Below are 16,982 nucleotides of genomic sequence, written 5' to 3'. Positions count from 1 at the left end.
ATTTGAGTTGCAAAGAGAGGAGAACAGCGGATGTTGACAGATTTGGTTTTAACTCACAATGACATGTTCTTCTCCCCCATAAATGCAGCGTTTGATTTGTCGCAGCCAATAGAAATCCTCTGCAAAATGCCATTTTTACCTGAAAAATGTTTTTTAGACAGAGCGGCGGCAAATCGTGTCTCGTCGAGACAAAAGCATCCAGACAGACGTACCACTTGTTGTTGCTGAGAACGTATCGTGGCAGGAGAGGAGGTGAGACGTTTCTCCCACTGGTTGGGCTGAGGAGGAGAGGGAGGTGGCGCCTCCATAAAGGAGCGTTTGAGCTGGCTAATGCTAGCTTGGTGTTTCAGAACCTCTTCCTGGGTCTTATCATGGTCCTAATGGGGTGGGGAGAGGATAGGGCAAAGGGGGGGAGGGGGTATATAGGTGAAGAGGGTTGAGATGAAAGCATGAGATGAGAAAAGAAAGAACCAGGGAGATTGGATGGATAAGGGGGGAGATGAATGAAGAGCAGAATAAGCAGGTTTGGTGGAGGTGTAGTAGGATCAGAAAATGGAGAAATGTGATGAGAAAAGAAACGAGGGAAAGGTTGGAGGAAATGGAAAGGAGGGAGAGGGGCAGGACAAAAGGAGAGAGGGATGGGGAGGGGAAAAAATGTTCACAGGAACATTAGTCTGTCAATCTGGAGGGAAACAGGATGGAAGCTGTGCCTCACTGAAGCCTTTTTGAATGGTTGACACTTGTGTAGGTGCTTATAAGAGTGTGAGTGTGTGTGTGTGCATATGAAGGCTTCAGTGAAACAGGGCCCCCTCCCCATCTTATTGAGGAGTTCTTCCTTGAAATGAGGCCAGGAACAGCAGGGCAGACTGCACAACATGGAGCTGGTAGTATCATTCCTTTTCTGACATTTAGCCATGTTAAGTGTTATGACTTTTATCTAAAATCTAAATCTAAAATCACTGCCTCTTTTTCTTTAGAGTCTACTTTGTCTCTCTGTTTCGTTTAATCTATTATTCATCATGATCCTGAAGTCCAAAACAAAGGCAGCGAGACTTAACCAATAATTAACAGATTGGTACATGTCGAAGTCAGATTTATCACTTCACAATCTGCTCATTTGGTGTGCCATGAAGATTTTAGTGTTCAGATCCTTCCAACTAACACCAAATACTGTATAGTACTGTAAAATGACAGATGATTACTATCAGCCCCACACTGCACAAACAGCTGTTGTTTTTGTTTTAGTATGTTAAAAAAAACACATATGTCGACACTGGCAGCCAATCACCAGAAAACAGGAAGGAAGCTCCTCACGTACGTTAGGGGATTCAGGGTTAGTCAGGTTAGACGCAGCTGCCTGGCAATAATCAAACTTTCTGACCAATCAAGGACTGTAAACACAGCAAGATAAAAACAGCATTCAACATGCACAGAGCATGCGTTTAAGTCACAACACCAATCCTAGCCACAAAGCAGCCATTGTGAACGCTGGGCCTGGGAGATCTTTCAGCAAAGTTCCTACTGTGCTGTTGTGCGGATGCAAATCAGAGAAACAATTTGCAGCGAAAGCTGATACACCTCAGCTTCATTTCTATTTCTCATAGGACACTAGTTACGAGCATTATCACCACTTAACCTTCGTGATTCGATCGGTTCAAGCTGTTCTCTTTCCAAAGACTGCTGCAGATCTAATAAGTGCAGCAGAAATTGCCATTAAGCCCCTTAAAGGCGCTTTCATCTGTTTCGAACTTCGTCTCGGTGCAGAATCTATAACAAACTAATAAAGCGTTAAGGCCTTGTAAAGCTGATGTGGCTCAAGTGTTGAATAAGTTATTATCAAACTCTCCTCCTGGCTCTACCATACCCTGAGGGAGACTACTATACTGGAAGCTTGTGTCTGTCTGTGGTTTGTTGCTGAGCAGGTAACGTTTAAAGCTTCTTAAATGCCATAAAGCTGAAAATAAGCGGTGACTGAGTGACTAATGTAAAATCATGGACCATGAACCCCCCCCCTCCACACACAAAGTTACCTGAAAGATGTTAGCTGCCAAATAATCAGTGGTTCTCTCACTATGAGCAAACCCCGTCACGAATGACATAAAACCTTTTGATCGATCAATGTGTCGAATATCCAGGCCCAGCTTTTCAAAATGGCCGCTATGTGATTGAGGACAAAACAAAAAAAATAAGCACGGAAACATTTTTTCATTCAAATGTTTTTCAATAATGCAAGAATTGTTGAAAATCTGGAAAATAGCTGGAATTAAGAGTCAATGTCATCAGCAAACGTCCTCGCAAGAGAACACACGCAGGCATGCACACAGAGCCTGAGAGTGCGAGAGGGCAGCGGTCTTGCACAGTAAAGTACAGAGCAAGTTGTAGTTCCGATGGCGTCAGAGTACACAGAAACATGTAGTTCTTATTTTCAGCCATTGGTCGACGCCAGTACAAACCTCCAACATTAAATTACTGTGCCTCACATAAATATTGTCCCCATGCACTCTCAATCGACTCTGGAAGGCAGACATACAGCACAAAAAAAACAAACAAACAAAAAAAAAAACTTAATTAATATATTGAGAAAAAAAAATTACAAATGAGAAACCATTGGAAAAAAAAAATCATTCAAATAAATGTAATTACGAGGAGAGAAAACCAATGAAACTCAAATGCATTTGTGTGGCAAGCGTCCCAAACTGCGATGAACACCGCAGGATGGGTACAAGCGCTCTGGTTTTACCCATGATCGGAAAGGCTGATGTTAACACATGCTTAAACCAGAGTGCTCAGAACACCACAACACCAACAGACGTGTACATGAACCAGCAAACCCCAGCGTGCTCAGAAACTCCCCCAAAAAACACAGACCAACCAAAAACCAAACTCAAAGTGTGAAAGTCACTGTGAAAGCTTGTAAGCCACAGCAGAGCATCTGAAAGTGAAAATATGGGATCAAAGTGCCCACTCAGGATCAGTTTTTAACACTCGGGCCCAATCTAAAAACCAAATGCAAAGCAAGTCCTATGATTCTACATACAAATACGACCAAATGTGACCCGTTGTCAGTCCAAATTGATTTTTTTAAGCTTAGTTTTTTAGATTGGGTATTTATGAACTTTAAAAACTGACTCTGTGTGACCACATCAGGGCAACTTCAACCACCAAACCAACCCAGAGACACAATGGAATAACCAGTAACAGTGTATGAACCTGAGAGGGCGTAGGCTCGCTGCCTCCAGGCGACTGTTGGAGTGAGGTCAGGGAGAGAGTGAGGACAAGTTAGGTTCACTGCCCGCTTCCTCTGCTTTTCCAGAAAAAAATCAGTTCTATTCAATAATTAGGAGCTTTCTTTATTTAACTCTAAATAATTCAGTTCCATTTTATTTTCCTTTGAATTTGCAAAGCATGCTGGGTAAAAGACGGGCCTTTACAGACCTTGGAGGGCATGGCTTCCGTATCGCCAGGGCTTAAGTCCACCTCCTTAACCTTCAGTGTGGTAGTGATGGTAATCAAAATGAAGGGGGGGAGCAGGGGCACAAAGAAAGAAAATAGTGAAATGGATGATGGGAAAAGCTTCCTACCCAGTGTGAGGGGGCACCGCTGGTCATGTGACCTTTAACCCAATGGAAGCGCATCGTGTCTGAGATGGCCAATAAAAAGAGGCAGCAGGTGCTGCTTTGAATGATTTACACTTAAGTGTTTTTGAATCATGGGAACAACGTTTTAATATTCTCTCTACATGACTTTTTATGTGACGGTCTCGCCAATGAGCCCCATATACATACACCCATGTGTTTTTTTTTTGTAAACTTAATTAAGGGGCGCTTGATTCAGGTCTGTAGTCTCAGTCATTCAAAAAAACAAAAAAAACAAAACAATCCGTGTTGTTTTGTTTATGCGAAGGCAATGAGGAGTTTGCTGAACATCGGGGGGGCGGGCGGGAGGTGCAACACTGTTTAATCCAAACATTCATGAGCAATATTATACAAATACAATATTCTTTAAGTGCTATAGGTTTTTTTTGTTTTAAATATATCTGTATACGCAACTCTATAATCTAATCAAAGCTCTCTCAGCGCCACCTTTTCTTTGCACGACAAAAGCAAAGAAGTAGTGCATATTATCAATTGCTAAGATCATGTAACTTAATCTAATAAGTGCACAGTTATTTTGCAGTGCATCCTCAAGTAAATCTGTCCCCTCACAGTCTCTTTACAGCATCTAAAACTCTTAATATACCCAACCTGTGGCTGGTTTCTCTATCTTTATAGTTTGTTTTTTTAAATCTCTTCTTAGTTTTCATACTCGGTGTACTCTTACTTATTCTACTCGGTTCTTTATAAACAACACAGTGGGGTTGGCATGGTACAGGGAACATGTAAACGGAGGAATCGCGGAGAGGAAGTGCTGGTGGGATAAAATAAACAAAAGGTGGTGGCATCCACAGGCAGATTTATATACATTCTGACAAAGGTCGAAAGAGAAATGGAATTGAAAAATGGGACGTGATGAGAAACCTTGATGTATAGATGCGTGCGAGTGTGAGTTTATGCAGCTGGGTCACACATCTCTTGCATCCAGGTCGCACCCGCGTGGTGCCTGATGCGAGGAGGTGTGTGTGTCGGCGTGAGAGGTGAAGCTTCGTTGTCAAAAGCAGAGCTCAGCTGATCGCTGAGGACTACAGGCAAAACTGGCTTTCTTTGACTGGAGACGGCGCTCTCTAAGTAACACAGGGTCAGGCCAAGGGGCGTAGCTAAAATCAGGGCTAAGACCAAGGACTGGCTGGCTGTCAGCATCACCACGAGCAGGAAGAGCACCAACAGGCAGGGCAGAAAGAGAGGGGAGGGGTTTAGGAGGTAGCGATGTACAGATGCAGCGAGTTTAGAACGAGAGAAGGTGGCCAGAGGGGGAAGAGAAGAGCGAAATGTCACCGAGAAGGGCAAAGAGGACAAAGAGGAGGAGGAAATAGAGGAGACAATTTGGGGGCAGGTGAAAAAGGAAACGGCGGGCAAACGGAGTCGAGTTGGGTGTGAAGGAAAAGCCGGGACCCAATTTATGAACTTTGGAGGAATACATCGGTTCAAAAACGCCACAAAACGAGTCCATTTCAATGACAAACTGTTGAGAATTTGATTAAATTTTGATGTTTCCACGTTGGAAACTATACATTTAGTTCCTGAGATGGTAAAAATATTAAGTTTCACCACCGGTTTCAACATTAGTTTGAACGAAGCAGGAGTAACAATGTTCAGTTTCTTTGTTATCCTTAAAAACTGCTTTGTGGGCAGACACCTGCTTCCATTTTTTCCCAAGACGGAGAGAAAGCACAAGATGGCTGAAACACATTTAACCACCACCATCAGAGGGAACCAGCGTGGCCAATTTGCCAGCCCAGCTGTTGTTCTGGTGTCAGCCTTGCAGCCCTCCTCCAACTTCAAAAGCTCTGAACTGTATATTTGGGAAGCTGCGACTGGGTGGGAGGATGGAGGGTTTTGGACAAGGTCTCCAAGATCAGCCAGCTGCTGGTCTGAGAGAAAGGAGAGGGTGTTTGAGGGAAGGGTCCACAGTGTGTGAGCGAGTTCCGCGTCGTTGGTACGGTCGTCGTCTTCTGAGATGTCTGAAAGGCAGTGCTCCAGCTCGGAGATAGTGTCGAGGGACGGGGGGATGGATGAGAGTGAGGATGATGAGGAGAAGGAGAGAGGAAACATGAAGATTGACTAAAGGGAGAGAAATGGTAAGACATACACGAGAGGGGAGAGAAAAGGGTGAGAAAGGAGCAACAGTTGGAGGGCAACGTGAGAGGGAAAAACAAAACAAAAGCAGACGAAAGTGTGGGAATAGAAAGAAGACCCCCGACACCCACACAGCGAAGGGCCCAACGATAAGAAAAGCAAATCAATCAACAAACCAAAGTAAGCAACGTCATGTGAACAGAAAATCATTCATGTCGTGACAAATCAAAAACAAAAAATGTGACGTCATGCAGGAAGGATGTGGGGGGAAAACGCAAACGAAAGGGATCGTGTGAAGGAAAAAAGAGAGAGGAAAAGAGACATAACATTAGTCAGTGAACAACACAGCACAGTAGCTTAAAAGTGAACATAGCAGGGTAGAGCATAGTGCAGAATACAGTGGGTGTAGGTGCTTAAAGAAACAGTGTCAACAGCGTGTCACTGCTGGCAGAGGCTAACAATCCAAGTGCTGGGATGCGAGTGAGGGTTAGGAAGCAGTGAGGAAAGGGAGGAAGGACAGGAAGCATGCTCAGCATACACAATATACGCCTGTGCTAGGCACAGACTGACGTGATTTAGTTGTGGACAGTGTCCCCCCCAGTGGACACAGGTGCTTAATACAGAGGACGTAGAGTCGTAAAAGCCATTCAAATAAAGATTACGGTAGCATTATTTGAAGATGAGAAGGTTTCTCTGCGTTTTTCATGATATACGGCTCTCACTCACGCAGCGTGAAAACGGAAATTACGTCAGCATTTCAAGTCTCCGTAGAAACTCAACAAAAGCACAGTAAAGTATTACATGTAGCCCCAAAGTAGTTAGAGTGCTAGCATTTCAGATTTCAGCAGCAGATGGCAGTTAACAGAGCGATGACTCTTTGGATTTTATGTAACGTCTGCTGAAGCACTCCTGTGTGCCGGTGCAACTTCATGATGTGTTGGGCTGGTGCAGCAATACTGCAACACTCCAAGTGTGCCACAGATTAGAAGCATTACAGTATATCAGACCAGGAATAATGAAAAGGAATGTTGATTAGGTGTCTTTCAGTGCTCAGTAAAAGTCTTAGCTAGTAAATGATTTCCATCTTTCTTTACATATTTGACACACAAACAAGTGCTGTTTCTATGTGACAATATGGACTCTCAGTAATAGTTACAGTAATACCCAGTAACCACAGGGATTTCAATTATTTTCCTTCTGTTGGTATATGCCACATGGTATATGTAAATGCATACCTTTGAGTCAGAGTGAAGCTCCAGGTGGGGCTCGCGTCCATTCTCTGCCATGTCCCCGCTGGCCTCAGTTATGCTGATCACCGGAGCTGAGGGGAAAAGAAAGAAAGAAACGCAGCAAAAATCAGCCGATTCTTTCACTGACAGTAACGTTTAAGAGCCGACTCATTTTAACCCATACATTTATGAACCCCACTAAACTCATTTTCTGTTTAAATAGAACAGAAGAGCTTTAAATAGTCTAAAGATATTTAAATAGTGTATAAGTTTAATTAAACAAATAAAAATAAAAAAGGGTATTGCAGGAGGATGGGGGGTTGCAGTTGGAAGAAGTGGCCAGCAGGGGTCACTGTAAGATGAGGGTACAAGCTAACACACTTGAAACCGAGGTGCACAGATGCATGAAGCAGGATCTGTAAGTCACATTTAGGAAACCGCTGGAAAACGGTGTGTTCGTTTTTTTCCTAAAGACAATAAAATGGGTCATTTAAAATAAGGGTTGCGGTTCGACCGAAATACAGACAAGTCTCACTTTATAGTTATGCTGCGTCCCCGTCACGGTGCACGTTACTACACACTAATTGCGTGAATTGCATCTTCAAATTTTTTTTTTTCTTGATGTGCTGAGAATGTCGTTCTCTTGGATTCATTCAACAGCGTTCTCTCTTTTCATCCGTTTCTCCCTCCCTGTGTCTCGCCGTGTGACAGGAAACATATGCCGCAGCTATTTCCTGTATCTGGTCAGACTGAGCCGTTTACATCCATTCAACACAGGCATCCACACATAACCCATGAATCTTCTGGCTCCGAACCTCACATTTCTATTTTCATCCGTTCGTTAGAACCTGAGACTCTCCCGTCTCACTGGGGTTGTGCATTTGTGTTACCTCCATCCAGACTGCGGCTGATGCGTTTTGATGAGGTCCGCTCAAAGTTGGGCGCAGGTCGGTCTATGAGGGAGCTGGCCAGGCGGCTCTGGGCCTGAGTTCGGCCACTGTAACGGAATTTGGAGCCAAGAGTCAAGAAGCGGGCCTTGGTGGGGGGCTCCGGTGCGTTTAACCTAGCGACAAAACAAACAGAAGACAAGCCGAGAGACAGAGATGGGACGTGAAATTAAAAACATTATCTAGGGCGATTTCCTTTTAAATAAAACCTACCAGTTGCTTCGGCCCCCCCGTGACCCTGAATTGAATGAAGCGGGTATCGAAAATGGATGGATGTATGGAATGAAAAATATTTCCAGGCAAGCTTTCCTTGAACAGGATATTAAAGCTTATTCCACTTGCATACAAAAGTGCACACGGAGCCTGGCCTCTAAGAGAAGAGAAACGCAGGAATCGTGGGCATCCGACTCATTTTTATGCGTGCGTGTTGGTGTTTATCTGCCTCAAGCATCAGACTATCAGATTACATTCTCAAACAGACTTTTGGTGAGCCCAAACAAGCCCAATTACACCCACTGAGTATAATCTAAAGAGCCATTTCTGCACCCTGACCTCCACACTCGTGCCCCTGAGCGTGTGCGCTTTACAGCGAACGTATGGGTGCGAGTGCGTTTCTACCTGAAGAAACTGTGGTTCTCCACGCAGACTTTCCAGAGCCTTTTAGCAGATCGATGATTCTGGAGTTTGAATCCTACCGTGCTCTCAAACTGCTCCGTCTGTCAGAGGAAGGAAAAGGCAGCAACCACATCATGAGCGCTTTTTATTCCGCGTGTGCTCTGTTGAATTTGTGTGCGCCCGCGTACGAACCTCGCCCGGCCTGATCTTAATATAGAAGTTGTTCCTCTTGTACGAGATCTTGAGTATTTTGGGCCAGGCGAAACGATTTATCCGAAGTCTGTCTTTGTAGACCAAGAGTCCATTGGCACACACGCCGAGCATGATGTCCACACCCTCTGAATCCTGCAATATGAAACAAAAAATAAACAAACAAAAACAAAAAACAGCTGATAATGCATCTGCCAATTAATCTCAGCAAAACATCTGAACTTGGCACCAATTTGTCTAAATCAGATTATGCTCTACATCAATTGATTTTTTTTTTTTTTTAAGTAGTCTGCTTAAGGTCAACAGAAACTCAATTACCGCACACAAACTGTCATTCAGTACCACTGTAACACAGTTAGCTGGCAGACTGACTCTCTATTGGAGCTTTTAGATCCAAGGCCATCTGGTAATGGTAAGGCAGTATTGACTCCTCTAGTGAATTAACAGAGGAAAAATCTGTTGGACTAATGGAGAATGCAAAATGTTGATAATGGACCGTTTTACTGGGGCACACACACACACACACACACACGCACGTTACATGGCATTTCCATGCTAAGAGCTGGTCATTGATCTTTGTCCTTGTGCTGCAACCAAAGATACCTTTTAGCTCTTTGGCTGACATTGACAGAACTTTCATCAGCCACAGGAGGGTTCTGTGTGCGTTTTCATGGGAAAATACAGTCACGGAGACACCTACTGTGGCACAAACTGGCCTAAAGGTGAGGAGTCAGTAGTTTGTCTGTGGTCAGATTTTGTCGACTCCCTTGTTCAACAGTACCGAGTGCACCTGAAGTCACGTCGGTGGTGTCATAAATGCTCAAGTTCCTTTCATTTTTCATCTTTGTGTATCAAGTGACTACAATAAAAAAACATGAGAAGTTTGACACTATAAGTATTCACTATCAATCAGTCACCTGATTCAACGGGAGGGTTTCACTTTAAAAAGTAACACAAAAGGCCATTAACTGGAGAGTTTCCAGATCTTTTATAATTCTTAACATTGAGTTGCGCAACGAGACGATAGCAACAGATATCATGTTCGTTTGCTTTTCGGCGCAGACACTTCATATGACAGAAAAGCTTCTCATTCTGCAGAATCTTATTTTCCTGGAAGAACCAGTTCCTGCGCAGTGAAATTACTGCAAAGAGTCACGAATTGCAAAACAGCCACTATGATTGAGAAATGCCCTTTTTCGACTCTCAGCTCCGTCTGACTGGTCTCTATCAAGTTTCTCTCTCATCGTTCAAGTTACAGTACGATACAACAGCAAAAAAAAAAAGTTAGGGCACTGTGTAAAGTGTGCAATGAATGTTGCAAATCTCACAAACCGATATTTTATCCACAATAAAAAAAAAACGTATCACATCTTGAAAGTGAAACGTTTGACTATTTCATGAAAAATATGAGCTCATCCTGCATTTTTTGGCACAAAGGTGGCTTATCTTTATTCTTAATCCTTCAAAAACTGATCAAAATAAAACTGGTGAACGATGATCGGCTCATGTTTCCCCCATTATGAGCCGTGTCCCGTTGAGATGGTGTTAAAAAGAATGTGACAGGTTAACCACACCCACATAAATTACATCGACTTGAGAAGTAACGGATCGAGCTGCTTATCTTTTTTCATAACAGGTGCTCTTCTTTGTGGGTGATCAAAAATACAACACGACATATCAATAGAACAGATAGAAATAGGTCAAGTCCTTGAATTCCCACAACTTTGGTATGCAGTCAAAAAAAAGATGTTGAGCATTTAAAGTGCCCTCTCTGCTGCGCACCAGTGGAGCATTTCCCTTAAAGGGGACTTTCCTTTCTCTACATCTTCCAAGGGCTCTGCTCTCATCTCCTTTAAACCTTATCTTTACCCCCCCTCCCCATTTCTTTCTCCTCAATCTCACATCCTCTTTCTATTTTCAGACTCCCTTTCTCTCATGCATATTTTCCCCCCTCCATCTTTTTCTGTCTTGCACACAGACACAAGAACATGGAAACATGCAAGCGGTCTGCTGATGACCTGCTATCCCTGTGAGAGAGTGGCTGTTCCCATGGCAATGGCCTCCCCGAGTGTTTGCACAGCTGACACACACAGATATGGCGACTCAAACATGCAGACACATCGGCCCGCTTTACCCCACATCAAAGGAACTGTGCTGATCCCCACATGGAGAGAGGATTCATTCGTTTATTCATTCATACCTTGGCGTGGTGCAGATCTACCCCGTACATGGACAGTTTCTTGGCATTTTCTAGAAACTGGGTGTCAGCCTGGGCAGGGGTCATTCCCCTATAAAAAGCAAAAATCATGAGATATTAACAAGTGTGAGATGTCATTTTTTTTATATAAAATATATACATATATTATGACGAGTAAAAACTCACAGATGATGCCGACAACATCAGAGTGCTTTTGACCTCACAACCCTTTCATTTCTGACCTGTGGGACTTGTGCAGCTCAAGGATCTTCTCCTCCATCTCCTTGTTCTGACTGGGCGCAAAAGTCAGCTGGCCGATGAAGTCCAGAGGGCGAGGAACGTCGGGCTCGTAGTCGCCGAATTCCGACTGCAAACCAATGAAAAACAGCGGGACGAAATCGCACGCTTACCCATCTGCGTACCTCAGAAGTGCACAGGACATCAAATTGATAAAACCAGTCGAAGTGCGTAAGTGATGTACCTGCAGCGTGTACGAGCCCAGCAGGGCGTGAGTGACAAATGAGCACGGCAGTCTCCCAGAAGCCACATCGTCGCGCAGCTGCAGACACAAAAGGTACCTACAAACGATATTTGGGGGGAAACGAGGGACTGAGTTTCGGTTGAAGTTAAGCTGACGCAAAACAATGACAAAAAAAATCTTCTTCTTTGCTTTTCTTTGAACTGGAAGGAGATCCATTGTTATTTGAAAAAAAAAAAAACGCAGCCACGCTGCCTCTGTTCCTGTGAAGCCAGCTTGTGTGGATTAAACGTCTTTTTTGGGACATGTTTGAAGTGCACCTTGATTACAGCGTTGGTGCAGCATGTTAGAGGTATATCCGTACACTCACTCAGACGTGCCCAAATGTAACGTCTATGTTTGCTGCTGTTAATCGTCCAGCAGTTGTGTGGATTTAGCTTCCACTGTCTGCAGTGACACTTTGTGGGTGAATTTCTCCTTTGACTGAAGACTCCACCACCTCAGGGTGCTGCTTAATATATCAATCTGGCTACAGAAAAATGTCTGTCCAAGTCCCAGACACCGGCTATATTACCTAAAAAAGGGCAGCAGGTCGGCATTGTGATATGAATAATTAGATAATTAGAGAAAGAAAAATATCTAATGAATAAGCATTACAGCACTGTGTGCATATGTATACACACGAATGAATGAATAATGCACACAATGCCACCATATGGCAGTTGTCGGTGTAACTTCAGCACCATGTGGTACTAACCAAGACTTTTATATTCACATATGGCCAAATTCTCATGTGTAACAAGGCGAGCGAGCACAGAGTCAACAAACCCTCAGAGCATTATCGCCAACTGTGCACTTCCCCACAGCTCTGTGGAGCCTTACACTCCCTTCAAGGTTATCGTTTCTGGTATTCCGGGCCATATTTTTGAACGCTTCGGTTCACTTTCACTGTCTTTACGGGGTCATAGACATTTTCAGCCAGCTCTGACAACACAAAGCGCAACACCAACCAGCAGCCATAAGCAGCCAAATATAAAGGACAATAAAGCAGCAAAGGGGTCATTTTGTCAATTATTTGTTGGGTGGCGAGACACTGGTCTCCTAATAAAGGCTGGTGTCACTCCAAGTCTGCTGGAGGAGCAATTGTCAGGCTAATGGTTTGATGTAAAGTTGAAAGGTAATAAATCGTTGATGTTGCTTTTGATTGGCCTTTCAAGAATTTCAAAGAATAATAACACTAATAATTGCAGGTTGAAGCAAACACAGCTACAACCTGATGCGTGTGTGTGTGTGTGTGTGTGTGTGTGTGTACCTTGTAATGTCCTCAGTGAGCAGTGAGGGGTCAGGAGGGTAGAACTTGACATTGAATGCAAACTGCCAGTTGTTACCTGCAGAGAAGAAGGGACGGGTAGTTATGAGGAGTCTGCACCGGCTCATCACACCAATCTGTGCGTCGGTTTGAGATACACCGAGAGAAGTCGATGCATGTCAGGAAGAATAATGCAGAACTGCTATTTGACAGCAGGAGGCCTGTAAGCATGTGCGCACCCGGAGAAAAAAAGAAAGAGCAGATCCGGTTCTGTGCAAACTCAGTCTAGCTTTGCCAGATACCTCACTGTAATCTTCCTCAGAAACAAAGACAGGGTCTTCAGCAGCAACATCACCGCTATAGTCTTCATTTAGCTCGGATTTTCTGATCCGATTCCAACACGAGTCGATGCTGTCGTGCCTCTTTGCCCTTTCTGTTCTTCTCGCTCCACCCAACAACACTCAATTGACTCCAACACACGCGCTCGACAAAAGATGGAGATCATCTGGAAAAATTCAGTCTGAGAAAACCTGACATCACATTGCAACCATTTCCTTCACCGAGGTCATCCGTGCGCACAGATCCTCACACACACACACCCACACACACACACACACACACACACACAACCACGCAGATGTGGGGCCTGAGCTGGAAAAGAAACTATGCAACATGTGAGTTGATAACTGCATCAAAAGATTTGCGCCGATTATTTTGTTATAGTTTCAGAAAACCAGAGTCAAACCCCCTCCCCACAGATTTCAGTTCAGTTCTTCCAAAGCTACCCGAGTGGACTCTAAACATGTGTTTGTTATTCTCGTCGGAGCAACTTAATGGTTCTGAATGATCCTGCCCAGTGAGGCACCCAGAACTATAAAGGTCAGTTTGACGACGGAGTGAACCTGAGTGCTGCTGTTAAACATTAACAGCAGCCACACGCACACTTGAGGTCTACTGGCTGCAATAAATGCAGACTTCTGACTCTGGTCACATTCAGTCCGACATAAAAAGTGAGACAAAATCTTGCTGCCGTTGTCTCTCTTTAAGCTTAAAGGCCGATGGCGTCTTTGCATTTTATCAGAAGCTCTCTGTTACCTGATTCTGCACTACTTGGAGTATATTTTCTTGTTTTTCCTCTCATCTTTCTCCCCTTTTCTTAGGGGATATCCTCAGCATCGAACCTATAGGCACTTTATCATCATTTTCTATACTTACTGTTGTCAGCCTCTACCTCGTTCCAATATCTATGCCGTGGAAGACTTTGTTTGATCCCTTAACCCTCTTGTTTTTCTCCATTTCTCTATCCCACCATTATACCAGGAAGCTGGAGACACTAAAAGCAGGCTGACCACACAGCTTAGGTTGGAATGACCTGCACTGTGGGCAACACATTGCACAGATGTGAACCGTGACATGGAACTCTGATCTGAACTCTCCCCCCAAAAGCCTGCAGAGCAAACCTGTGTCTGAGGTCTTTCTTATCAACACTGGTTGTGTTAATCCATCAACGGCTTTATTTCACCCCTGCTCTAAATTACAGGGCGTTGGAGCAAATCACAGGTAGCAGTTTGGACCTCTTCAAAATAATTCAAGGTCCCCAAAATAAACATCTCCCAGCCCAGAACGTGTCCTGATGGCTGATTGCAGACTGATGGCAGTTTAAGTGTCAACCCTGTCATTTGCATGGTGCTCCGTAAACACGCGTACAAAGGCACCCTGCGTGCACCCAAATGAGCGTCAGCCCACACGGTACAATTTCCCTCGCTCTGTAAACATTCACACACACAGAAATATGTGCACAAATGAACACATGCAGCCAGATGCATAGCATTTATCCGCGAACCACAGGAGGTCAAGGTAAAATGGCCACAACAAGACAGGCATGCGTGCGCGCGACGCACTCTGCAATGCTTACGCTCGTGCACCACCACCCCCCCCCCCCCCCACCCCCCCACAAACACACACATTCTGCACAACCCGAGAATCGCTAACTCACATATGCCAAACATAAAAAACCCCAAAAAACTCAACTTTTTTCTTTTTTTTTTTCAACCGAAATGACATGTTTTGGGGTTTTTTTCTGTCAAGTTTAAGACCGCGTGAAAGTGGGAGAAGCAGGACGCGAACAGCAAGTGAGAAGGACGCGATGCTTCTCACTTTAATGACGGTTGGTCAGACATTTTTTTATTTTTTAACCTCTAACTCTAAACTCTGTAGCAGCTCTAATGTCCGTAAATTCAAAAGCCAAAGACATTTCCCCAAAACAAGCACATTTTTTTTTACCGTTTAAGCCACGTTGCCTGCGTCTAAACACCACCAAGCTTTCTGGACTTGTTTGCACCACGCCACACCCTTGGTGGCTGTCGGTCAACAAAAGATCAGACGCCACACCTCGTCTCCAATTTACAAATTAACAACAGTTAACAAAGAGGCGGATAAATAATGGAGCAGAGCGATCACAACCTGATAACCTCTTCCTCGCTGCCAGACTGCTGTCATTTGGTGTCAAATGTCTCTGGTCTCTTTGATTGATTCCAAAGCGGTTTGTATCGAGGCCCCCGGCCTTAGTTTATCATTTCAATATTCATATTTTATTCATAGCCTTGAGCCAATGAAGGAGAAACAGCTGCTTGAATGGAAGAAAGCACACACACACACACAAAGAAAGGAGCATACAATTTGAAAGGCAAAACTTACTGCGAATTTGTCTCTTAATGTCCTTTGTGGGATCCAACCAACACTGGAGTGTCATGAGAGGAGAGACACAGAGCAAGAGGACAGTTAGTGTCAGTGAATTATACGCCACCTTATGTGTGAACAGATACATACCTTCTGTTCATGGCTGTCCTTGTATGACAGACCAAAGTAGTCTTTCTCCAGCAGATTAAGGTGCTCGCACACTTTAAAGAATAAGAATTGACCCTTAGCACGTTTCTGCAGAGAGACACAATAAAGGAGAAGTCTAAATGTAGCAGGAAATACAATCAAATGTGTTCCCAATTCATCTAGAATGCAAGATGTTTAAACAGTCATCTTAAAGGTGAGAAAACACCTTCATGCTTGACATTAAATGCCTAAAAAAAAAAAAAGAAAACTGTGCCGGTGGATCTTTATTTGTTTCATTATCCACTGCTATCTCGCTCAATTTCTCCATCTGTCTCTGGGCAACACATTCCTTCGTAAGCCTGATACGAGCCATCGCCATAAAATCCTCCAGACTCAACTATGACAATGACATTTAGCACTCATCCATGCACACACGCACGCACACACACACAACAGCAACCTTTAAACAGACAGAAGGTCAGAAGGACGAGGGTGGAAGGAAGGGAAAACGATGAGAAAGAATGGAGTAATTTCATAATGCTCGTTTCTTCCCAGTGTAACGCTGGTTACAGAGTGGCATTGCTCAGACAGGCTTGCAGACAGGGCAGAGAGCGTGGTGGAAGGAAGGGGATGAAAGAATGCATTTTTCTTCTTGTCCTGGGACAGCTGAAAACATCTGCGGTATTTTCCGATACTTGGTCAGTCTCAGGCGCCACATGTACGCAGTCACGATGTAGCAGAACAGCCAGTGAATGTGAAAATCCGACCTTTCAGAGTTTCCACCTCAAGGCCTGTGCGCCTCTGAGCATGGCACAACCTGGGCTCCAACGTCTAACCTCTGGGGACAGATCTGCAGTACTAAATGGGATTAAAGACTATGAAGTGTCACTTTGCATCACACTATGATGCGAGAGGCTGTGGTTTGCCACACCAGGACAGGCTTGTATCCTAATCAACAAAAGCCAAAGTGTGTAGTCACTTAAAAGATAAAACAGAAGGTAAATAATACTCATTATAATAATTAAAGTGCCTACCTGCCTTGTCTCCCAAGCCTCTCTACAAATCTGCCCTCACCAGTGGAGAAACTGTGCAATCTGAAACCTAATGAAGCCCTATGAAATGCTACTTAAACCGTGTGACACTAAAATCCTGCTGAAACCAATTCTAATGAAGTTCTTAGAAACAGCATTAGGACCATGTGACACTAAGACTCCCTTCTGAAACCCTCTAGAGAGTCACCAAACGTCTGCCTGCAGTTTCCAATCAAAGAGCAGCACGAGTAATAACATTTCAATTAAGTCCTGAACCGGGAATAGATCTAATGCCAGGGGTTAATAGATAGGACGAATGGATGGTGGGAGAGTGGACAGGGAGTTAGAGGAGAGGGAGAGAGAGTGTGTGTGTGTGTGTGTGTGGTATTGTGTGTGTCGGAGGCCTGC

General features: G+C 44.1%; 1 protein-coding gene and 1 long non-coding RNA gene across 11 annotated transcripts in view; one reads left to right on the top strand and one right to left on the bottom strand.

Moving 5' to 3' along the window:
• The window catches only part of LOC140267025 (uncharacterized), a 123,402-nt gene that overhangs the window by 13,446 nt on the left and 92,974 nt on the right, over positions 1-16,982 (top strand). The window lies entirely within an intron of this gene.
• epb41l2 (erythrocyte membrane protein band 4.1 like 2) overlaps positions 1-16,982 on the bottom strand; it is a 38,303-nt gene that overhangs the window by 6,730 nt on the left and 14,591 nt on the right. For 4 of the 10 annotated variants that reach the window (XM_072362179.1, XM_072362175.1, XM_072362174.1 and 1 more), the window contains exons 5-18: positions 15,547-15,651; positions 15,415-15,457; positions 12,721-12,796; positions 11,412-11,508; positions 11,173-11,297; positions 10,934-11,021; positions 8,716-8,868; positions 8,527-8,624; positions 7,852-8,024; positions 6,968-7,053; positions 3,436-3,486; positions 3,211-3,243; positions 2,454-2,513; positions 213-377 (exon numbers count right to left, since the gene is read on the bottom strand). In XM_072362179.1, coding sequence (XP_072218280.1) covers positions 213-377; positions 2,454-2,513; positions 3,211-3,243; positions 3,436-3,486; positions 6,968-7,053; positions 7,852-8,024; positions 8,527-8,624; positions 8,716-8,868; positions 10,934-11,021; positions 11,173-11,297; positions 11,412-11,508; positions 12,721-12,796; positions 15,415-15,457; positions 15,547-15,651 — 1,353 coding nt within the window. Of the gene's footprint in view, positions 1-212; positions 378-2,453; positions 2,514-3,210; positions 3,244-3,435; positions 5,718-6,967; positions 7,054-7,851; positions 8,025-8,526; positions 8,625-8,715; positions 8,869-10,933; positions 11,022-11,172; positions 11,298-11,411; positions 11,509-12,720; positions 12,797-15,414; positions 15,458-15,546; positions 15,652-16,982 lie in introns of those variants that run through there. The other 6 variants (XM_072362171.1, XM_072362172.1, XM_072362176.1 and 3 more) reach the window with 6 other exon arrangements.

The sequence above is a fragment of the Leuresthes tenuis genome, unplaced genomic scaffold (genome assembly GCF_036924035.1).
Source record: "Leuresthes tenuis unplaced genomic scaffold, fLeuTen1.0.hap1 SCAF_13, whole genome shotgun sequence".
In the NCBI taxonomy this organism is placed as follows: domain Eukaryota; kingdom Metazoa; phylum Chordata; class Actinopteri; order Atheriniformes; family Atherinopsidae; genus Leuresthes; species Leuresthes tenuis.
The sequence above is the reverse complement of the archived record's forward strand: the minus strand, read 5'-3'. Positions and strand labels throughout refer to the sequence as shown.